Raw genomic sequence first — 25,150 nt, forward strand, 5'->3', positions numbered from 1 at the left:
AAGAATTACTTTTCTATAAGCAAGCATTTACCTGAATGACATCGATTCATTCAGGGTTTTTTTTTTTTGTTTTTTTTTGTGCTTAGCTGTGATTTGGCCACAGGTAATCACATGACATGTGCATGTGATTAGCTGTGACCATTCACAGCTAGACACTAGCATACAATGGATGGCATGAATGAAGCCATCCATTGTATACAACTGTCATGTGACCTGCTGTGATTGGTCACAGCAGGTCACATGGTACCAGCAACGAGGGCCGATACTCAGATCTGTCATCAGCCCTGTCCGAGGTACACGGCCGGTGACAGATCGTGCCGCTGCGCGGCTCTGCAGGAGCACAATCTGCGCATGTGCGGGAGGACGCTATATGGCGTCCACCCAGAACGCTGATGACATTTGCCGGCCGCCATTCGGCCATAGGGCGGGTGGCAAATGGTTAAATTAAGCAAGCGGGCTAGGGAGAGGGGTGGAGGGTTCTTTTTTAAATTAGGTAAGTGAACTACGAAGTGGAGATGGAGGGTTTCTTTAGGCCTGGTTCACACTAGTGTGGGCCATGCGGCCCACGTTTGTTGTTTCATTTGAATGGACTGCTGTACCTGCGTTTCATGCAAAGAAAAGGTGCATGGACCTTTTCCAAAACACATCCGAAGGGAAATCGCATGGTCTTTTTGACTAAGCGGATTCAGTGTGGTTCCCAGCACCCACGATCACACTGCGGGATGAGATGCGTGGAGGCTGCATTCAGAATGAAGGGAACTCCTGTGAGTCTCGCAAGACAAACTTGATGCAGATGCGGGTGGGAACAGATGAGATTACTGCACCTGCAACCAGCCCACAGCGTGCGGGCTAGTGTAAACCAGGGCTCATATTAAGTAAATCGGTAGGGAGAGGGGAAGGAGGGTCCTTTTTTTGGATTGGGTAAGAGGACTAGGGAGAAAATATAGATTAATCTTTTTTTAGAATCAGTAAAGGGGTTAGGGAGAGGGAATAGTGGGGTTTTTTTTAGATTAGGTAAGAGGGCTAGGGAAAGGGGATGGAGGGTTCTTTTTTTGATTAGGTAATGGTACTAGGGAGAGTAGATGAAGGATTGTTTTTTTTGTATATTAGGTAGGGGAGCTAGGAAGAAGAGATGGAGGGTTCTTTTTTAGATTAGGTAAGAGGGATAAGAAGCTGAGATGGAGGGTTTGTTTTTTGGATTAGATTATGAGGTTAGAGAGAGTAGATGGAGGGATTAGGTAAGAGGGCTATGGAGAGTGGATGGAGCGTTATTTTATTAGATAAGGGGGCTAGGGGGATGGAGTAGAGGGATCTTTTTAAGATTAGGTAAGAGGGATAGGGAAAAGTATGTTCTATTTAAAGTACAGCTGACATTAATAAAAAATTACAAACAGGTATACTTGTATATAAACCAATGTAAATACCCTCCCATTGCCCAAAACGGTGCTCCATTCATGTCAAATTCTACTCTAAAGTTCACTTGGAACCCAACACTTTCTGGAGTGTCAGTCTCCCCCTTTCAATTCCTTGTGCTGTCAACTCGAGGAAGGAGAGGTCCATCTTACTGCCATGTTTGTTTGCTTGTTTTCAGGAGTTGTGACAGCTTTTCTAAAAGAAGTGAACGCTAACAGACTACATACCGTGTCGATTCAGACGTAAGTGCATAAAAGAGATCAGAAAACTCACACAAAAATTGTTAGTTCCTTCTCCGACGGATTGTGATTTCTTTATGCGGACCATGGCCCTACACTAAACACTTCACACTCAATTGGAGTATTACACACACAATTGGCTTTTATGCTGACACGCTACTGGCTCCAATTACCGCTGAAATGTTCTGCAGTCCTTCATCTAGCTTGTGAGCACCCGGTCAGAAATGACCATTTTCTCATTCCTTTGAAATGAGATATTTATTTAATAACGAGAAAGATAAGAGAGGTAGAATGACAGCATGAATTATGGCTGGTGCGCAGGTATGTTCAGATTGGAACTCTGCTAATTGCCATGGATGAGACACTTAATAGCAATGTGCACAGTTCATGGAGCTTCATGTTAATTGTTGGACTGATACAACAGAAAACAAAACTACAAACAAACAAGTACAGCAAGGAAAGGGCCTTGGGGTGGAATGCTGAGTAGCTGTTATCCATTTTACAGCACCTTAAAGCAACTTTGTTGCTGTTTAACCCCTTCTTGCCCAGCCCCGGTGTCCCTTTCAGTGGGTAGGATGGACAAACAGACTTTCCGATCACATGACCACTGTGATTGGTTGTCGATGCTGTCGATCATAACAAGGGACCAAGAGCTGTCTATGACAGCTTGTTCACTGTGCAGCATATGCATGGCATGTGGGCATTAAAGCCCACCCCCCTTTCTGTTACACACATATATGGGCGTTACATGGGCAGCAAAAGGTTAAAAATGTGAAAAAAGCGCTTATCTGTAAATGACCTAACTGTCCTGCTGCCCGAGGTGCCAATTTTTGCTTTGTTGAAGAGTTTCTCTTGCTGAAAAATCTTCTGCATCTGACTCTGTTCTGGTTGTGTTGGATGCCTGGTTGGCTGAATGTGCCGTGGTTCCATCAGCTGGCTGGTGCATCGCTACTATATCCTGCAGTGGTGTAGGTGCCGATGCATGGAACCACAGTGCCCAGAGAGGGACCAAGCTCCGATCTCAAAGCCATCCCCACCCACCGCTCAGCTCAGAGCAGAGGGAAGAGGAGGATGTTAACCCAGCACACTCCCTGCTCGTGTCGTGCAATCACTACACAGGCGAAGAAATCTGTCAAAGTTTTCTGTATGAAAAACTGCCATATTCACGTTGTTTATCAGGTGCAGACCTGAGTTAGTTTCTATGCCACTCTGGAACAGGCCTATCTGCTTGGTTAATGTGGTGCATGCCACGTCTGAAAGTTTTTGTGACATTATAATGGTGCAGAAATCTTAGTTAATTAAATGTGCGGTGACTAGCATTTCTGTGCACCTGACCAACGCCTGTCACAGCAATGCCATCTAGAAAGAAAAAAAGGTTAAAGAAAAGGTAAACAGCACCTTGCATTGTACAGAATGGACACAGAACCCTGTATGCTAAAATGTATCATTATGGGGATCATCCACACTATGCATGGAGACCTGCATTTTCCCATAATAGATAAACGTGGCTCACGGCCAGAACACATAGAAAACAACAGTTTTCTATGTGCCCCGTTCACAGCACAATGCTGATGTGATGTGTGGTGCATTGCAGTGCAGAAAATTGTAGCTTGTCTGCATTTTTCCACACTGCACTGAATTGGCACTGCACATCACCAGACAGCAGTGTAACACTGCAGGTGCCTCAGGGCCCATTGGTAAATGTGGTGTTAGAGACCGAATCCTTAGTGTGAATGGTAGATGGAGCGATGGAGAATACACAGAGGCATTTTACCAGTAGCAAAGAAAGGAAGAGGAGGTGAGTATAACCAACTTGAAAGGCCTGAACAGAACCTGTTCCTTTACACTACATGGGCAAAGCACAGGTTCAGTATATAGGAAACAAAAAGAGGGCGCACAATGGATGACTGGCTCTGAGGAAGAGGTACAACCTCAAAACGCGTCAGCCACCAGCTATCTAGAGGTCTACAGTCCCCCACCAGACCACCTTCAGGGGTTTTGGACCACATTGCATCCCTTGTGACATGCTTTCCATTTGATTTTATTTCTCTTGTGAGTATTTTACTTTTTATAAATAAATCTAATTTTTAAAGGTAATGCACTAGGCCTGTGAGCCCTCTTTTTGTTTCCTATTTACAGTTCTCTTTGGATTTCCTTGGTCCATTGAGGGCAGCAAGGCTTGCATTCCTTTCTTACTTATGCGGGGATATTGACATTGTGGAGTCCACTGTCCAGCAGAGGAGCACAGGCATTTGGTTGCTTTTTTCTTCTTTCCAAAGCACAGGTTCATTTTGTAGAACTACTCCACTCGACACAGTCAGACATGTTTCTGAGTCTATACCCTTGGAAATCATGCTGGCTCCTGATTCTGTCTTCAGCAATGCACAAACCCCATGAATCTCAGCAAGACGTGGGCACTTTACACTTGCAAAAATGTAATTTGATTTTACATTGTATTATAGCCATCCCTCTTAACCCACTAAGCCTTACCCACACATTAGGGAGCATGAGAGGGAGGTTGCACAACACAGGGACAGGTGGGGAAAGGTTACAGCCTCACCCAGATTGGTGTCTGATAAATCTGATTAATCTGATTGCTGAAGATTTAACAAATGAGGGTAAAGCTACATTTTAAAGACATTCTGACTTGAGCAAAAGATTGTCTTACAAATCCATCCTATGAAGCTGCCTGGAGTTGATGCTGTTTCAGCAATCTATGCAACAGTGCCCCCTAGTGAGCAGTCCAGCCATGGGAGATATCCAGCAGCTCTAGGCCATCAAGATCCTCCTGGAGACTGGAGTGCAGATCGGAGCAGGTATCTGTTTCCCATTAGTGGTGCATGACATACAGCTCTGGCCCAGACAGGTCCCTGATGCTTGTAAATTTACAGAAAAGTAAAATGTAGTTTATTAGAGAGGAAACATCCTTGCTGCTCATCTTGCATTGTTCTGCACTTTGGGGAGGAAAAAGCAATATGTTTCCAGGCGGTGGTTTTCACCAGCAGTTTGTCAGCTTCTCTGCAAATATCTAGGAGATTATATAAACATATGTTCAAAGAAGGCTAAGAAGTGATTCTGGAAACACCTAATTCATTCTGGTGAACATCCAGTGTCAGCGTACCTGGCATAAGAGTTGCTTATTCACAGTATAAACAGACCACATCAGAATTTAAAGTAAAACAGTACTGTGTTCTAAAACGTTAGTTTTCTTAACTTTACTAGCAAGAAAAGTATATTCTGGGCACCTCTCTGATTTAGTTACACTTTATTACCGAGGATTGACTTTCCCTGATTTTAAAGAAGTAGATTATATTTTTTAACATGTGTTTTGCCATATAGAACTTTGTCCCATCTTCCTATGTGCTGTGGAAGGCTAGGTACATGGTTAAACAAGACATCCCCCCCCCCCCCACAGTTGTCTGACAACGCAGCTAGCAAGGAGATGGCTGCATGTCTCTGGCTCCAAACTGTTTTCCAAAACAAGCACCAGCAAGAAGAATGCAGAAGGATGGGAGGCTGACACATCCCCTCCTTTCTCTGCATTTCTCTTGCCGGTACCTGTCTCATGGAAGTGCTTGGAGGAAGAGACAAGCACCAACTATTAATGAAGCCTCCATAGCTGCATTGTCAGATAAAGACCACCTCAGTTTGCATGTAGTCAGAAACACATTTGCTGGATGCAAACTGTCTGTGTCCAGGGTTGGTCAGAGTTCCTAATCGCATGAAACCACACAGATTAATGAGTAGTTACAACTGAACAGCGGCGGCGCCAGCCATTGCTTTGTCTACATGGTACAAATCTTGCCATGTCAATGGTGGCTGTGGCTGTTCGCACACACTCCATGATTAAATTCTCCGTCAGTGAGAATCACTGGCAGCCACCCATATGAATGAAGCCTAAGAGTGCTTCTGAGTCCAGTAGGGGCACTTTCAATGGACGGAGTGATGGATAATGGTGGAATAAAACCCAACACTTAAGTGATCATAATGGCTTCCATCTGGCTGAGATATTTCCATCATCTTGTGAAGCCAGCCCTTTGTTCTTTCTGTGTTCTTGATTACATATTGGTGTTACCCAAATTTTGAAACTTTCTTTTTAGAGGCTCAAATGATTTCATTCATAGAATCTCAAACGATGGCAGCCAGTCATCAAGCGGCCCCTATGTAAGACCAACTGTTGGTCCCCCCATTCAACTGCTGACCAAGTAAAGACTCATTCACTGTTTATTGAAAGAAAGCTAGACAGGATTGGGCCGTGTCTAAGTCTACATGATATTGGGAGTAGGCCCAGAACCACATCTAGTAAAATGGACATAAATGGACTCATAAGTCACAGAGGACCCTTATGCAGCTGCACAGTCTGCACAAGTGGTATGTCTGTCCCTGAACTTAATTCTTACTCCTCCACACTGTTTGACCTCCAAGAGAGTTTTGTGCTTTTCCGGGACAGTACTACAAAAAGTCATCACCTTGTATTTCAGGCTCCTCAGCTACAGTAGCACAAACATTTTCTGAACAGCACAAGAATATAAAACAAGCATCCCTATAGCCCTTGTGTCTATACTATTCAAAACCTTGCAGCTTTTAAAGTATATGTGCTAGGGCCAATCCTTCACTTTTTTTAACTGAGAAGACTGAATAAAGAAATTGACCAAGTATGTGCAGCTTATGTCTGTTAGCTAAGTCAAAGGACACATAGTGGAGAATCTCAGTGTGATCGAAGACAGATGCCTCCCCTTCTGTCATTCTCAAGGAGATGTTTGCTTATCTCTGGCCACCCAAACTGATTATCTTGTTTCAGTGCAATTATAGAGTTTGCTAAACAATGTGACAAGACTTGGGTAGATGAGCAAATGCAGTACCATTGCAGGTGCATTCAGCTTACATTTGAGATCATTATGAGCTCTTGGTAGGAGTGGTGTACATTCTTCAATCTGCTTCAAGCTTGATTGAGGTGCTTTTGCATTTCCATTGAATGTATAGTAAGGAAAAAGGTCTGTGTACATAAGGCTGGCCTTTTTGAGCTAAAGAAGGTAGTATTGCAATTCTGGAAAGCCCCTAACTTCAGCAGCCTGTCATTGTCTAGGGAAGTGGTCTCCAAACTGAGGCCTGTGGGCCAGACGTGACCCTTTGCTCGACTTTATCCAGCTCTTGGGGCACTACTCCTCTCACTGATACAAGGCACCAATTCCCCCACTGACACCATGAGCCATTATTCCTTCCACTGACACCAAAGATGGGACACTATTCCTTCCACTGACACCAACAGTTGGGCACTATTCCTCCCCCTGACACTAAAGGCAGACACTATTTCTCCCACTGACACCAATGATGGGGCACTTTTCCTCCCACTGATGGCAATGATGGGGCACCGTTCCTCCTGCTGACACCAATAGTGGGGCACTATCCCTCCTCCTACTGACCATAAGCAATTTTTTTACTTCCACTGTCCACCGAGCTTTAGGCATTATTTGCTCCCACTGACGCTGGGGCAATTTCTACTCCCAACGGCCACAGTCCAGTCCCCCTGAAGTTTTAAGGACAGTAAACTGACATTCATTTCTAGTCTTTCTTCCTGAGTAAAGTGATGCTGCATTGTTATGACTTTTAAACAACATATAAGCTGCTAGAGAGGTCTGCAGATACCTGCAGAATCATTCAGAGCCTCCAAAGGCTCAGGGAGAGGTAGTGCTCTCTCTCAACTTCTGTCTCTCTCAACTTCTCACCCCATAAATTCCTGTTTGCCAATCACCATGATGGGCTACCTCAATGGTCCACGGAAATGTGTGGAAAGTGGAAGGTGGTTGGAAAGCTGTGACACCAACAGCCTGGCATCAAGTCAGAGCACAGACACCTAAATCTGTTGTAGTTATAATACCTCTCAGCAGAATTTTTCATGTTCATAAAGTGATAGTCACTTTAAAGCGGTAGTAAACCACATTTAAAAAAAAAACCTGTCCCCCCAGGGTAATGCTATAATGTGCTAGCACATTATCACAGACTTAGCTGGGATATGGATTCCTCCACCGGTGCCCTATCCTGACAGGGAATCCATCTTCACCTGGTCTTCCTTCCAGGTTTGAAGGCTCCGGCCTTTTGAATGGCCGAGGCGTGATGACGTCACATTCGCGGCACAGCTCTCCTAATGGATGGCATGCTGTTCATTGAGAGCACAGTGCACATGCCCTGTTGATATAACTGTCTGCTTCACATTTAAGCATGTTTAGGAGATGTTTAGTGTACCTACTGGTAAGCCTTATTATATATTATATTATAGGTACAAATCATCAAATGGAGTTTACTCAAAGTTTGAGTACCCGCTGGGCAATGCTGGCGCAGTCTGCTTACATATTCAAGATCAACTATAATAAAACCCATCTGCTGTTTTTCATCCTCCCTCCCCCTATTTTTTTAAAATGTAATTCATATATAACATGTTTTTCCAGCAGTCTTCTGGCTGCTCAGTGTTCTCTTTCTCTTCTACCTATGGCGGTGGGTAATGTCTATGCTGCAGAAAATGACGCTCACATAGTGACATGAGTGTCATTCTTCGCAGCGTTCTCCTATAAGCCCAGGACTGGATTGATGATGTTCCCCCAGAAGATGTGTCTATGACAGCTTGCACTCATAGGAAGTGGACAGCCAGCTGTCATTCAACCCAGAAGAGAACCAGCAGCAGCTGACCAAGTTTTTCCAGGGGATAGCTCTGGAGGCAAGGTGAATATTGCAGTGAGACCTGTATTTTTATATTTTAAAATTTTTGGGATATTTATTTCTACAATTATTAAAAAAAAACCCATCTCAAAAGTAGTTCAGAAAGGATGTTAATTGTACTTTTTAAAAGATTGGCGCATACAGAGGAATATATAGTTCTCTGTATTTAATATGATCAAAAAAGTATGGTACGGCAACCAAGCAAAATGTAAAATTCACATTAAAAATGACTTTCAAGTATGCTTTCAACAATAGCTAAAAATGTGGATTTGTTTATAAACAGAAGGATTAAGATGATAATGAATACCTTGTGTCGCTCCAGTCTGGACTCACACCCGCCAACGAGTTCCGGGAATCTGTTGCATATTTGTAAACCACAAGCAAGCAGTCTTTGCAGAGCTGGACTAGTCGATGGCAGCACTGGAGCTGGTCAGGTGTCACAACCTCGGTGCTCTTGCTGAATATCGTCTCCCACGACGTACTGTTGGCAGAGGATGCACAAATGATCTCATGTTCACAGCCACCAATGCCAAAATAAGAGCATTAAACAAAACAGAAGGTTTAAGCCGTACTGGAGTAAGAGATACAACATGCGACCTTTCCATGCTTTGTTGGAAATGTCTGGAGTATTTTAAGCCAAATGCCGACAGATGGAGAATGGATGGAGAAAAAAAAGTTAATCTTGAAGTTTAAAACCACCCAAAACTTGTTGTTTATATGGCCCTCAAAAGATATGGCAGCTGGGATTGTTTACATGAATCAAAAAGTCATTGTTAGATATGTCTGATTTAGAACTTGTGTTTAGTTCTGCAGAATAGGAAAGGGTTACGAGGAGTTTCTAGGAGTTTTTTTTTTGTCTGCATCCCCATAGGGGAGATTTTTCCTCACTTCCTTACCTGATGACACTACGGGAAATGAAGGAAGATCCCCTAACATGAAAACAACAATAATACATGAGAGGAGCTAAACCTACATTGTAGCCAAAATATGCATTTCTCTTGGATTTACACTTTAAGCGGTTGGGTAAAGAAAACTATAACTGTTAAAATTACAATAGAATTATGTGAAGTAGTGAGAGTTAGAAGGGTTAGACAATCAGTAAAGATTGTATTTCTGTGCACAGGGATCAAAAGCATTCTTTATCATTGCAAGAGGAAACAAAATTGTATGCAAATTGCATCAAATGACCAATTCAAACATTTTGCAGAACAGAATTACGATATTTATACGAAAGGAAAAAGGAAAATAAGGTCTATGATGCCATTGCTACTATTACATATTTTATGCTGCATAGATTGTCGCTAATACTTTATTCACTCATCATATTTAAAGACATGTACAGTATATGTGTAAGCAAGCACAAACCAAAATGTTATACACATAGATATCACCAAATATGCTGAACACTTATGGCAATTTTCACAATGCCCATAGAGCTGATATACAAAATGCAGCACAAACCAATAAATGAATAAAAGTCTGATAAAATATGTATTCAGTCCAAAAATGTCAGGAATAACTGGTGAGAGTAAGAAGTGACATGCTCGGCATCAATGTGATAGATGCGCTGAATCCCACCACCAAGGAGCAAATTGGCTGCTCACCTTATGAGCATGACCCCTGAGACAACAAGTGAGTCATGACCAGCATTCCCCTACGGTGTAAATCCAGGATAGTACCGATGACACCGCTGCTCCAAGTAAAGGAATCCATAGCAGAGTATGATGTGAATGTAAACACAAAATAGTGTTCTTTGTTTTAAAAGTTTACAAGACGAATAGTATAAAATCACTCTTACATGAATTAACACCGACCCCAGTGCACATAAAAGTGCTTTTATATAATTCAGCAAAAGTCGAACATTAGATAGCCGTGGGTTGCATCATCAATGTGGCTCCTACTCCTGTACGCGTTATACCCTGGGCGGGACTTCGTCAGCGGGGCTAACAATTTTTTTTTTACAAATGCTAACCACCTAAGCTATAAATATTTTACGAATATAAACATTGCTATACTGTTCTCATTGAAAGACCTTTACCATGTTTCACCTTAAAGCGGTGCTCCATCCAAAAAGGGAAGCTCTGCTTTAAGGCCTCGTCCCCCACTCCCCATTAAGGATTGGCACCTTTGGGGAGCATGAGGGGGGCAGTGGGTACCCAATTTTGACAGGTACTAACTTTGACGCTGCAATAGTCTAGGCAATCGGAAGTGGAAGTTGTCCTCCCTCCTTGTAGCCTTCTGGGACACGTGACAGGTCCCAGAAGACTACGGCACTATTCACAATGCGCAGCACTACTCGCACATGAGCAGTGGGTAACTGGCTATGAACCTGTCACAGCTGGGTGCCCACACTTAAGATGCCAGCAGCGGGAGATAGGAGAGACAGTGAAACCAGCTGCAGTGAGGACACTGCTGGATCATGGGACAGGTGAGTGGCTGTTTTTTTAGAAGTCAGAAGCTACAGTTTTTATAGCTGCTGACTTTTTTTTTTACATTTTGACTGGAGCTCCGGTTTAATTCCCAGAATGGACTATACATACAGTATCTATATATATATATATATATATATATATATATATAAATCAAACACCTCTGCATTCTTCAAAAGATCGGCTGAAATTTTAAAACTATGTTCTTTCTGACCTTCTGTCAAGATTCTAAGTACCATCTTTCCGGAAATCTTTCTCATTCCTAAATTCTCCAATAGAATTTGCTGCACTGTTTCCCTGTTCATCTTCAATTCCTCTGCTATCATCCGCCCACTCAATCTTCAATCTGAGCATAGGAGGGTTCACACTCTGTCCACATTTGCATCCGTCCTTTGCATTTTTCTTGAGTCATAGTGGACATCGTCTCGCACCTCCCTAAACAGCCTATGTCATTCAAAAACACTTCTTTTCAACATGGAATGTTCACCATAAGCCTGTTATAAAAGAGGCTAAAGGGGTTGACTTACTAAAACCAGAGAGTGCAAAATCTGTTGCAGCTGTGCATGGTAGCCAATCAACTTCTAATTTCATCTTGTTCAATTAAGCTTTAACAAAAAAACTGGAAGCTAAAGTTTCACTCGCACTTTTGCCAATTTGCACGCAAAATTTGATGTTAATCCGCTGCTCCAGATTCCTGTCATTCATTTTCTGCTAACAGCACAAAGTACACATAAATACTGAGTTAACTAGTCTGCAGCCCAGGAGAGTGCAAGTTACAACATGTAAGAAGGCGATTGAGTGCTAATGGCTGTGTGACTCTCCACCATAGTGCTACACCATGGACATATCAGCAATTAAATTGTCACACCTTGTATATACAGTACATATCACTTTAAATATACTATAAAGTATTAGCAATAATGTATGCAGTACATAATATGAAGTAGTAGCAATGGCATCATAGATCTTCCTTTTTCTTTTTCTCTTGGTATGAGGATTTTAATTTTGTATGTGACCTTTGGGGAGACTTACCTACATATTCAGTCCTGGGGACAGTGGTCACTGAGACATGAAGAGAGATTAAGGTGTCCGTTTATGACACAGAGAATAGCTGCGATTCAACGGATCTCAGCTATTCTCTGGTCATTCACAGTTTATGACACTCAAGAGATCATGTCAGCCCTTCACTGGAGATCTGTGTTCTCCCTCCAGATTCTCCAGCCCAGAGCTGGAGAATCAGAGGGACCGCAAACTAAGCAGAGATAATTTACCTCTGCTTTGTAAACTGATCTTTTACTATAATCTCGCGAGATTATAGTAAAATCAGCCGTTTTCCAGAGTTTGTAGACCGTTCTCCAGCATTTGGAGACCGTTCTCCCTTCGTTCGGAGAACTGCTTCATAAACTGCATTCACAGGAGAACTGTGTTCTCCGAGAATGCCAGAGAACTGATCAGCGATCTATTACCGCTGGTTCATAAACGGACACCTATATCTCTCCACTGAAAACATAAGTAACAAATAGACTTGACAGAGGTTCTAATTTTCCCCTCTTGTTATCAAAAACTAAAGCTGGCCATACATGGATCCTGTTGAACCAGCCGACTTTCAATGCAAGTATGGGCACTGGCTGGACAGAAGTCAATCTACCATTTGTCTTTTGTACCACCAATCTGCTGGATTTTCTCTGCTCAATCAGCACTGCAGGCTATAGCCGGCAGCAATGATCAGTGTATTGTGAAAGCAGGGAAGTCTCCCCACTGTCAGAATACAATAGCTCAGTAGTGTGGATTCTCCCATCCACAACAAGTGTGTGGATGAGTCAGATTCATCTATGGACTGCTTTAGATTAAAAAAAATTGAGTTCCAGACTAAGCATTAAAGAGGTCTGCATTAAAGCTCAACTCCACCCAACACTATTTTCAAATTTGGATAAACTTGGAAAGAGTAAGAACTTTTGTTGAGTGTTTATTTCTGCCCATGGCCCCAAAGGGAGATTTTACCTAAATTTCTATCCCTGTGACAGCAGAACAGAAAATGAAAGGAGTGGTTGTCATCAGGACAGGAAGACACAGACAAAAATAAGAACCAAGCATTATTTTTAATTTTTCCAGATTTTAATTAAAAAAATAGTTTTGCTTTGTCCCTGCAGTAGAGATGTTCCCACAACCTTACAGGCTTTCTATCCTTTACCATTCTGTCTGAAACAGAAAAAAAGTTTTGGGTGGAGTTGGGCTAGTAAGCCCTTTTGAGTCCAATTCAACAGGTGGCTGTGCTGTCCTCCTCTTGACAGCAGTACCCATCTGGAAACTTGGGGTACTTCCACCCCAACATTATACAAGTTTTCTGGATGTTCTTCTAAGGTCACATAGACATGTGGACTGGAGCAGCTCCTTATTCCCTCTAATTTTATATAGTCTATATAATATATTTTTCTTATTTATACACGTTTGCATACGTTTTTGGAGGGAGGAGTTAGTAGGAGATAGTAAATGGTTATTGTTTTTAATGGGAGATTTTATGTTTTGTACTATGTGTATTTTGTAGTAATAAAGCAGTTGTAAAGTGCATTGGCAAAGTGTAGGCATCTAGCCATGGAATATTTTTTTAACTTGTGGTTGATTCTCCTCTTTAATATTTATTGTGAGCAGGGAGATAAGAGTCCAAACTAGGATTTTGTATACTAGATATTTGGTAATTGATTATACTAGTGACTCCCCCTCTTTGAATTTGTAGTTCAAAATGAATATTTACATTATTAACCTGTAGGACTTAATTTGTCTGTGTGACTGTCCTCAAGCGTACCAACTGTGTTATTGGGCCCCGATGCTAGCAAGCTGGAGATTCAGGACTAAAGACTGCCCTTACAGTTGCTACCCAGGGACCCTTGCCCCTTTTCTCATTAAGAGGTACCTCTCAGTAGACTCTACTTCACACCCTAGACATTCCACATTGCACTCTAACCCAGTTGCAGTATTATTATTCATATTACAGTTAATATTTTTATGCACTGCTCATTGCTACATTTGCAAATTCACATGTTGGTTCCATTTTAGTGGTATAGAACCTGAAGCTAAGTTACTTAGGCAGTTTTTACCCCGTATAGTGACTGTGTCCGAATTTAGCTGCTGTGCACTCATTTATGTTCAACTTGCCATTTATTCTAACCTGTATCAATATATTGAGTTAATCTACCACTGAACAGTCTTAGGTCTATTTTCTGGTAGTAACCAGTATCTATACTTGTGTACTTTTCCAAGCTTTCATTCAACCAGGTGTGCCAGAGGGGCTGAGGTTGTTCTTGGAGTTGAGGGGCAGAACAGAAAACCCAAAATTACCAAGCGGCTCCTTTGGGGGTAGCACTGCATACCTACTGATCTGCCAGAAATCCAGTGAGTTTTTAACCTTTTGTAGTAAGCTCAAAAATTAAAGGGAAAGAAACGGGGAAAAGGTTGCAAATGGACTTTAAAGGCATAGAAATTCAAAACACATATTAGTAAAATCATTTGTACTTTTTTATGAATAAGTCATGAAAAAACATCTTGCAGTTTAAAAGATCATAGTTACACTATCCCCGCAGACAATGTCCCACAGCCCACCGTGTACAAGAACACATTAATGATTAAGGATGTAAAGACCACCAAATGGATCCTATAAGGGGGGGGGTGAGAGAAATTAAGTCGCAGGAGAATGACCCAACATGTTTTGCGACAATGATTGCATCTTAAGGGGCTTAGTAGTAAAAATCTAAAAGAAATATACATACATTAGATGTTTTTTCATGACTTATTCTCATAATAAAGTACAAATGATTTTTACTAATATGTGTTTGGAATTTCTGTGCCTTTAAAGTCCATTTGCAACCTTTTCCCCATTTCTTTCCCTCCAATTTTTAACTAATGTAATTAGGACATGGCACCAAATACTACCTATTCTTTTGGAAGTGATCTAGCACCCGGATAAACTCCATTCTTTACTTTTTTTCTGTAGTAAGCTGACAACATTGGCTCTTCTGCACTGAAATCCCAAGTAGTGTTGTCAACCCTGTCCACTTCTCTTCTGTTGGACTACAGAACACCTTCCCCTCTCAATAACATAAGGGGGTATTCTGTAGTCCAGCATGGGAGAACTCAAGCACAGTTGACAACCCTGCTTGGGCTTTCAGTGCAGCAGATGCAGCGTTGTCAGGGCACCACAGAAAGTTAAGAACCCACTGGATTTCTGGCAGGTCAACAGATATTGCTCTTAAAGAGACAAAATGTGGGGAATTTTGCATGTATTATAGAGATATACCACATATGTTCGTTTTATTTATGTTGCCCAGGTATACACTTTAATGGAATCTGATGAATCTCCAGGCAAATCAGACTCTAATTAAATATGAAAGATGAGAGCAAGTTAGTTGTCAGCAACTGCTCCTTGTTTGCTTCAGCTTTTGTAATTCAGCCCTGCTCCCTAGCAAGTATTAACAGTCTGATATGTTGCTGCTGTGAGGTTCTGCACTGTCTGCTGAGCCACGGATAACCAGGCACAGATCAGATGCCGCCCAAGCAGCTTGCTGTGATGTGACCTTGTCCATGCAGAAAGAGCCGCAGGCTGGCACACTGACAGCCCAAGTAGCAGGAAAGACAGATGGTGCTGTTCGGGGTTGGAGTTCAGCGCAATGATCGGCAATGAGATAAAGACAGGCCTAATGCAGGGAATATTAAACACCCCTCTCCCACCCAAGCTGCTTGACAAATAGAAGGTCAATATGTTAAACTCAATATAAACACAGATTTACTGGTGGCACAAGGGCCTGACAATAAGACGGTGTATTTCACATTGCCGAGATCATTTGGGGTAACAGATCGTTCTGCTTTCTTACTGATTGCAAATGGCTATAGCAATGATACTATTTAAAGGAGGGCTCCGATAAGCAATATTTGCATCAAAATTGAACACATAAAATAATCCTAGTTCAGTTACAGAACATTTTTTTGTGAATTAAAAAAAAACCTTTTATTTGATAAAACAGTACAAGGTGCAAAAAGGTAGAGCTGGCAACAAAAAGACAGATTTTGACACACAATTAGGAACAGTTACATCAATTGTTATTGTGTCAGGTGGACCTTAAATTGTTGTTTTGGGAAATTAAAAGATAACCGCATGTAACAACCTTTAGTGCCCATAACAATCAATCAATCCATATAGAGTTGGCCCACCATCAGTAAGCTGAATTCTGCTTGGCTACTTTGGGTTATTGCACTTTGCATTACTGCATTGCTGCTTGTATTCTTTACTAAATTAAAGGGTAAGTCCACTGTCTTGAAAAAATGTAGCGAAAAACAAAATAATAATAATATAGCATATACAATTGCTACATAAGTCATATTGTAACCAGTTCGGCTCAAGAGCAATTTATTTTTATTTTTCGCATACATGTAAAAATCATAATTTGTGTCAATAAAATTAGTTAAACCCCTAGAACGATATATATTTTCTGAAAGCAAAGGCCCTGTAGAATAAAATGGTGAGAGTTGCAAATATTTATGTCACATGACATTTGCGCAAATGTTTATTAAATGCAAATTTATTCGCCCAAAAATCGCTATAGATACCGCTTAAAAACCCTTTACAGGTCATCAATTTAGTGTTAATTAGGAGCTCTGGTGCTAGAATTGTTGTTCTCACTCTGATATTCATGGCAATATGTCTGCTGGTTGACCACGGTTTACATACGCGTGCACACCTTAGGTTTGCATTTGCACAGGTGTGCAGGGCAATGGGGGTTATGGCAATTTAAAAAAAAAATTATATATTTTATTATAACTTTATTTTTTAAAATACTTTTCTTGAAATTTTTATTGATTTTTACTTGATTTCTATCACAAGGGTTTAACAAATCCTATGTGATGGCATTGGACAAGTGACAGGTACTCTTTATGGAGACATTAGGGGTCTAATAGACCCTGCCCTTCACAACATCTAACCAAGCACAGATCAGCTTGGTTAGATGTGTCGCCTGGCTGTACTGGATAGAAAATCGGTTTCATTGTTTGCCTGTGAGATTGAGGCATGGATGTGCATCGGTCTCACATTGCTCTCCCTCCCCTAGCCAGAGGTAATGTTCCCGGGCTTTGGTAACAGCAGGAGAGCACGGGAACTACAGGAGGAGGGGGGGCACCAGCAGGAGGGAAAGAGGCACAGCGCTGCTAGCTTTGTGAAAGTGATCGGCACCTATGGAGCTAAACAAAACCTTCACAAGCTGACTGCTTATCATTAGCTTGTGATTAAACCACTTCAGTCTCCCCCTTATTTTGCTGGATTGTCCCACATTAACATACTGCCCCCCCCTTGATTCCAGAGTTGCACTACATAACCTGGTCCAGTTCCACCATCTACCTCTCATATGTCACCTGTTAGCCAGCGGCCTCTTCCTGGTTCCTTGCAGCCAGTCCCTTAATGACGCTTTGCACTGCATACACGTCATCAGTGGCCTGGCCACAAGAGCTAGGATGAGACAGCCAACCTTCTAAAAATGCACTACACTATAGGCCTCCAGGGATGCACAACTTGGTATCCAAAGAGGCTATATGTAACTATGAAGATCATTCTCTCCTTCCAAAGTGTGGAGAGGGTTCAAAAAATACATACATGTGTGGTTGTGTGAGAAGAGGGGTTTGAGTGAAATGATGGAAGGTGGGTGGGAAGGATGTAGGCTCACTATAGGAAGAATGGGAGATCCACACCCATTGGTTTCAAGTGGCCTACCCGACACTGGCAGCTCTGTGTAAAGCGAGCCATATCATACACATGCGGAAGTTACAGTACAATCTCCTTCCTCAGCAAGTCATAAGTGTCAATGGTCTTGAGGACACAGATCCTCCTGATAATATCCAGCAAACCCAATCACTAAAAAAAACTCAAAACGTTACAGTTACTTTCAATATTTTTAAATCTTTAGTTTCACTAAAATAACACTAAAATGTACCTGGTACATTTGCCCTAAGCTTTCATTGCACTACAAAAAATAACTATTATGTCTTAACATAGTAAGAGAGTAACACATTTTCTCAACCAGACACACAATAAGTACCCCCTCTTTACTTTTTGTATGTGCCCTGGATGACCAGATCAGAAACTACAGGGGAAATTTCAAGTTCCTGAAAAAGTCGAAAAGTAAACGGGTACACATGCTCCCTTCCCTTACAGGACTGCATTCTGTCCTGGTGATTAGTCGATGTTTTGTGAAATACAGAGAGGAATGTCATGTTTTTCTCCAATATCACTAAGGTCTGGGTATTTCATGGTCGTCTGGTATTTGGTCAGAGCTGTAAATATGCACAAGGAAGGTTGGTAAAGGATAGTTTTTGCTCAGCTTAAAAGCAAACCAAAAAGCTAGGGAAAGGTTTATTTTACAGGCTGTAAGAAAAACAAAAAAATTAAACAAAAAACAAAAATAGAGAGATCCAAATGGCACTGAGTGTAAGATAGGGATGTTCAATATATTTCCTTTAATACAGGTTTATTCCCATTAAGGAAATTTTTGTTGATTTTTTTTTTATTATCTATGTACCATTTCTATTTTAACAAACATTTAATAATTTAATATATGACAAAGGTTTGTCAGAGCACTATGAGTTAGAAAGCTAAAAAGACAACATTACAGGCCACCTTCCTTGTCAGCTCTCTTTGTCTGAATGAAATCACCAGCTTTCTGATAAGGAAGATAACTGCTCTGAGAACTTATTCCAGTCCTGTAAACAAAGCTGAAAACTAATGAAGTACATGATGTGAAAAGGAGTCTAGAGCACCATCCTCTGGCTGGATAGAAAACCACATAATAGTAAAGTGAACCTTGAAGTAAAATGGCTATATTGTAAAGAGCTGCGAAAACTGTTGCTATATAAATCCTGCATAATAATAATATAATAATTAGGCCAGGGAACCCCCCATAAAAATAGCTATATGATAGTACTTCAAAAATGTCTGCTTCCTGATAACATCAGTGTGACTAAAACGTGTTCTAAAACGCGTTCGAGGCAAAACTTCTGGTGCCATTTCCGGTGTTGTGAGCGCACACCGACTCCAGTCTTGAGCGGAGTGCGGTGTATCCTAAGAGTATACAGGCTGATTTATCTAGTGACAGTTGTTGGCACTCCAAAATGTGAATATATATATATATATATATATATATATATATACACTGCTCAAAAAAATTAAAGGAACACTTTGAAAACCCATCAGATTTCAATGGGGAAAAATATCATGCTGGATATCTATACTGATATGGACTGGGTAATAAAATTATCAACCTACAGAGGACAGATTTCAAAGACACCCCAAAAATCAAAGTGAAAAAATTAAGCAGCAGGCTTGTCCATTTTGCTGAAATTTCATTGCAGCAACTCAAAATGGTCCTCGGTAGTTTGTATGCCCCCACTTGCTTGTATGCATGCCCAACAACGTCGGGGCATGCTCCTAATGAGACGACGGATGGTGTCCTGGGGTATTTCCTCCAAGATCTGGACCAGGGCATCACTGAGCTCCTAGAAAGTCTGAGGTGCAACCTGGCGGCATTGGATGGACTGAAATATGATATCCTAGAGGTGTTCTGTTGGATTTAGGTCAGGCAAGCATGGGGATTTATTCAATGGTATCAATTCCAGCATTCTCCAGGAACTGCCTGCATACCCTTGCCACATGAGGCCAGGCATTGTCGTGCGCCAGGAGGAACCCGGGACTCACTGCACCAGTGTAGGGCCAAGGACTTCATCCTGATACCTAATGGCAGTCAGGATGCCATTGTCTAGCCTGTTGAGGTCTGTGTGTCCCTCCAAGGATATGCCTCCCAAAACCATCACTGACCCACCACCAAAATGGTCATGCTGAATGATATTACAGGCAGCATAACATTCTCCATGGCTTCTCTAGACCCTTTCACATCTGTCACATGTACTCAGGGTGAACCTGCACTCATCTGTGAAAAGCACAGGGCGCCAGTGGTGGACCTGCCAATTCTGGTGTTCAATGGCAAATGCCAATCGAGCTCTATAGTGCCGGGCAGTGAGCACAGGGCATACTAGAGGACATTGGGCCCTCAGGTCACCCTCTTGAAGTCTATTTATGATTGTTTGGTCAGAGACATTCACACCAGTGGCCTGCTGGAGGTCATTTTGTAGGGCTCTGGCAGTGCTCATCCTGTTCCTCCTTGCACAAAGGAGCCAATACCGGTCCTGCTGATGGGTTAAGGATCTTCTATGGCCCTGTCCAGCTCTCCTGGAGTAACTGCCTGTCTCCTGGAATCTACTCCATGCTCTTGAGACAGTGCTGGGAGACACAGCAAACCTTTTGCCAATAGCACGTATTGATGTGCCATCCTGGAGGAGTTGGACTGCCTGTGAAACCTCTGTAGGGTCCAGGTATTGCCTCATGCTACCAGTAGTGACACTGACCGTAGCCAAATGCAAAACTAGTGAAAAACAGTCAGAAAAGAGGAGTAGGGGAAAAAAATGCTAGCAGCCTCCACCTGTAAAACCATTCCTGTTTTGGGGTCATCTCATTGTTGCCCATCTAGTGCACCTGTTAATTTCATTAACACCAAAGCAGCTGAAACTGATTAACAACCCCCTCTGCTACTTACCTGATCAGATCAATATCCCAGGAGTATAACTGACTTGATGCTATACTCTGATTAAAAAGTGTTCCTTTAATATTTTTAAGCAGTGTATATTATGTTTTTTATTCAACGTTTTAATAAATATACTACACTATATTGGCATTCCTTTTTCCCATTGTTTTCTTGCACAACTTGGTACAGCTCATTAAGAATAACTACAAACATCCCAGGCTCTGAGGAACCGTGGCTTGTGACCATTAAACCAAGCTCAAAAGGCCTTCTTATAAGAGGTCAAGGTGGTCTGGTGAGTGATTTAAGTAATGCATTTACACCAGGTGAAGCATGCGATAATGGTGGTGGGGAAACAGTGAAGAATCAAGTTTTCTTGAAAGACTGTTATTTTGAAACTATTTTATGAACTTTATTCACTTCTAATATTGATATTTGTTTATAAGGAAATGATCACATGTGGAGTTGATCACTTTTGGATGTACAGTCAGGTCCATAAATATTGGGACATCGACACAATTCTAACATTTTTGGCTCTATACACCACCACAATGGATTTGAAATGAAACAAACAAGATGTGCTTTAACTGCAGACTGTCAGCTTTAATTTGAGGGTATTTACATCCAAATCAGGTGAACGGTGTAGGAATTACAACAGTTTGCATATGTGCCTCACACTTGTTTAGAGGCCAAAAGTAATGGGACAGAATAATAATCATAAATCAAACTTTCACTTTTTAATACTTGGTTGCAAATCCTTTGCAGTCAATTACAGCCTGAAGTCTGGAACGCATAGACATCACCAGACGCTGGGTTTCATCCCTGGTGATGCTCTGCCAGGCCTCTACTGCAACTGTCTTCAGTTCCTGCTTGTTCTTGGGGCATTTTCCCTTCAGTTTTGTCTTCAGCAAGTGAAATGCTCAATCGGATTCAGGTCAGGTGATTGACTTGGCCATTGCATAACATTCCACTTCTTTCCCTTAAAAAACTCTTTGGTTGCTTTTGCAGTCTGCTTTGGGTCATTGTTTATCTGCACTGTGAAGCGGCGTCCAATGAGTTCTGAAGCATTTGGCTGAATATGAGCAGATAATATTGCCCGAAACACTTCAGAATTCATCCTGCTGCTTTTGTCAGCAGTCACATCATCAATAAATACAAGAGAACCAGTTCCATTGGCAGCCATACATGTCCACGCCATGACACTACCACCACCATGCTTCACTGATGAGGTGGTATGTTTAGGATCATGAGCAGTTCCCTTCCTTCTCCATACTCTTCTCTTCCCATCACTCTGGTACAAGTTGATCTTGGTCTCATCTGTCCATAGGATGTTGTTCCAGAACTGTGAAGGCTTTTTTAGATGTCGTTTGGCAAACTCTAATCTGGCCTTCCTGTTTTTGAGGCTCACCAATGGTTTACATCTTGTGGTGAACCCTCTGTATTCACTCTGGTGAAGTCTTCTCTTGATTGTTGAGTTTGACACACATACACCTACCTCCTGGAGAGTGTTCTTGATCTGGCCAACTGTTGTGAAGGGTGTTTTCTTCACCAGGGAAAGAATTCTTCGGTCATCCACCAAAGTTGTTTTCCGTGGTCTTCCGGGTCTTTTGGTGTTGCTGAGCTCACCGGTGCGTTCCTTCTTTTTAAGAATGTTCCAAACAGTTGTTTTGGCCACGCCCAATGTTTTTGCTATCTCTCTGATGGGTTTGTTTTGTTTTTTCAGCCTAATGATGGCTTGCTTCACTGATAGTGACAGCTCTTTGTTGCTGTCAACTCTCAAGATGAGATCCAGATTCCAAATGCAAATAGCATACTTGAAATGAACTCTGGACCTTTTCTCTGCTCAATGTAGTTGGGATAATGAGGGAATAAACACACACCTGGCCATGAAACAGCTGAGAAGCCAATTGTCCCATTACTTTTGGTCCCTTAACAAGTGGGAAGCACATATGCAAACTGTTGTAATTCCTACACCGTTCACCTGATTTGGATGTAAATACCCTCAAATTAAAGCTGACAGTCTGCAGTTAAAGCACATCTTGTTTGGTTCATTTCAAATCCATTGTGGTGGTGTATAGAGCCAAAAATTTTAGAATTGTGTCAATGTCCCAATATTTATGGACCTGACTGTATAACATGTAAATATCTAATTGTATTATTTATTTATTTTATGTGCTGATTGGGTTTGGCACAGGTTTACAGTATTAGATTTTACATAGGTATATAGCACCCCCTGCAATCAGATACTTAAAAATATACCTGTAAGGAATAAAGTAAGATTATATACAGTACTTACTGTACCCTTGTCTTATTTTTTTTTTAAATGAAGGCTTTTATTGACTCCAACCACAAAGCCAAACTGTACGGAGTAAATGACAATGAGAATCAATAGGCTTATACGTTCCGACTCCAAAAGAATACCAGCAGAGCAAAAAAACAAATTCCAGAATACAGAAACAGGACCAACGATAGGCTAGAAAGAGGGTGATATAAAGCATCAACCATTGTAACATATGGAGCATATCAACTCTGGATATTATCACCCACTGAATATCAGCTGCGTGGGAGGACCCACTGTTTTATTTTTTATAATAAAAAACAAAACAAAAGGAAACCTGATTAAAATAAAAAAAAATTCAAGAAAGAGAGAAAACATTAAATTAAAAAGTGAAAAAAGGGGGGAGGGAAGGGATAGAAAGGAAGAGAAGAGAAATCAGGAGTAAAAAAGATGTAGCAACCAGTACAGTAGGACCAGCACACCTTCAAAAGCGAGAATCCCGGACACTATGAGATCCAATTAGGTCTAGCTATCATTAGCAAGGTAAGTAAGGTAGACTTGAAAATAGGAAAACGCCGTCCAATAAAATCAAGTCTTCTGCTGCTGTTCCTCCCTTCACTGCAATGCCGTAGTATGTTCCTCCATCAACTGGGTTTCCCCAATTACAACAAACCATTGGCCCAATGACGGGGGTTCAGTACACCTCCACTTTTGAGCTACACAGACCCTAGCTGTATTTATCATGTACCCTTATCTTCTGCCCACAGTGTCTAGGTGAGGGTGGAGTCATGCTCTTTCCAGGAAGATCCTGGGGAATGCAGAACAGCCCAAATCCCATGAGAAGGTGCATAGACATTGGACTAGAGTGTCTTCCTGTGAGGTTTGGTGTACTCATCATTCACCAATAAAACTGCCAGGAGGATAGGGACATCACCTGCTGCAATGCAGCACGCAGTATTAGTTAATTCTATAATCTAACTTTTTTCTTACAGGTGAATTGTTTCAAGTACTATCATGCAGCTACTTTTATAGGGACATGGGGCCCTGAATATAATAAACGGACCTTACATTTTACCACTAGAGCCACTTTAAAATACAATATTGTTTGCCTACTTAAAAATATATATTTTTAAAAAATGTAATTTTTATTTAGTCCTGGCTATACTAAGCAATGCAGGAAAATGTATAAAAACCTTTATACATTCCTTGAAACTGTTCCCAATCTGATATACAGCATGTCTAAAAATGCAAAATAAATTGATTCCTTTTCAATAAAGAACTGACAAAAAGAAAAACAATTGTTTAGACCAGTTCCTTTTTAAACCAAGGACATATTTCAATAAAGACGCTTACAATTTGGTTGGCATCTTCTTTGGATTACTATATCAGCTTAAAAATATTCTTCTTTCAATTCCTAGTCTAAGTTATATTTTTAAGTTTCCTCTTTTTAAAAAAAACCCTTCCAAATCCAATCAAAAACTTTAAGAAATAGACCTGTCTTCTCCATCAGCTACTTTTGTCAGGAAATATTTCTCTCTTAACCAAGCTGGCTGTTTGTATTTTCCATTGGCTGATAATTTTAAACAAGCTGCTCTTTTATAAGATTTATTCCTCTACTTCAATAGCCCAGGGTACATTTCTGATTTTAAGTTTTCCTACTGCAGCCAAAAAAAGAGATGAAGTTATCTGTTTCAGAAAATGGACTTCAGGTTTTAGAATCTGCATATAGCTCATCGGAGTATTTCTGCCTCCTGATAAAGAAAAAAGCCAATCCTTTAATATTCCAGGAATAAAGTCTTTGGTCTATTTGCCAAATCACTATACAAAGAGAGTCATTGAAAAGAGAATTCACATCAAAAAGCTGTGTATTATGCAGCTTGATATAAGTAAGGTAATTTTCTGGGCAACTTCCAGTGCCTTCTAATGAAAAAATGTCATGACAGCCAAGATGGGAGCTTGGAAAATGTTCCTGTTTTTGGCTATGCATTCAGCATCACAAACAAGGAAAAAAAAGGTTCTTAAAGTAAATAGTTTTCTCTTAGAAAGGAAAAAAAATCAAACCGCCTGGAGGTTTAGAGCTGCAGCAATACCAGCTCTGAAAACAACATAACCGAAGATTACAGATGCTAAAACTTTCTCCCAGGTCTATAAGTTAAAAAAAATAAATCCTCTTAACTTTCTTAATGGAATAATCAGACAATTTCTGGCTGTGCTTCTGGTATTTCATCAAAAAATGTTGAAGGGGAATTCAACAAATTAGTAGGTACACACCGCTCAAAAGAGATTACTAGTAAAATTCCAAGGATGTATGAATATTTGGATAAAGAAAATCTAGAGGGAGGAATGAGGTGGATAAAAGGAGGCTGGGGGTTTGCCAAAAGGCTAAAAGGATGTGTTTGGAGATCATGATGCTTTTCTGGCCCGATGGGTCGACGACCTAAAATTCATGAGGGTCTGCAGCTCAACAGC

The 25,150-nt window shown here is 41.2% G+C and overlaps 1 protein-coding gene across 2 annotated transcripts in view; it reads right to left on the bottom strand.

Moving 5' to 3' along the window:
• The window catches only part of TTLL7 (tubulin tyrosine ligase like 7), a 289,604-nt gene that overhangs the window by 10,671 nt on the left and 253,783 nt on the right, over positions 1-25,150 (bottom strand). For both annotated transcript variants that reach the window (XM_089684390.1, XM_089684389.1), the window contains exon 20: positions 8,674-8,847. In XM_089684390.1, the coding sequence (XP_089540516.1) occupies positions 8,674-8,847 (174 nt within the window). The remainder of the gene's footprint in view (positions 1-8,673; positions 8,848-25,150) is intronic.

The sequence above is a fragment of the Staurois parvus genome, unplaced genomic scaffold (genome assembly GCF_062004578.1).
Source record: "Staurois parvus isolate SC_StPar_1 unplaced genomic scaffold, SC_StPar_1.0 ptg000347l, whole genome shotgun sequence".
In the NCBI taxonomy this organism is placed as follows: Eukaryota; Metazoa; Chordata; class Amphibia; order Anura; family Ranidae; genus Staurois; species Staurois parvus.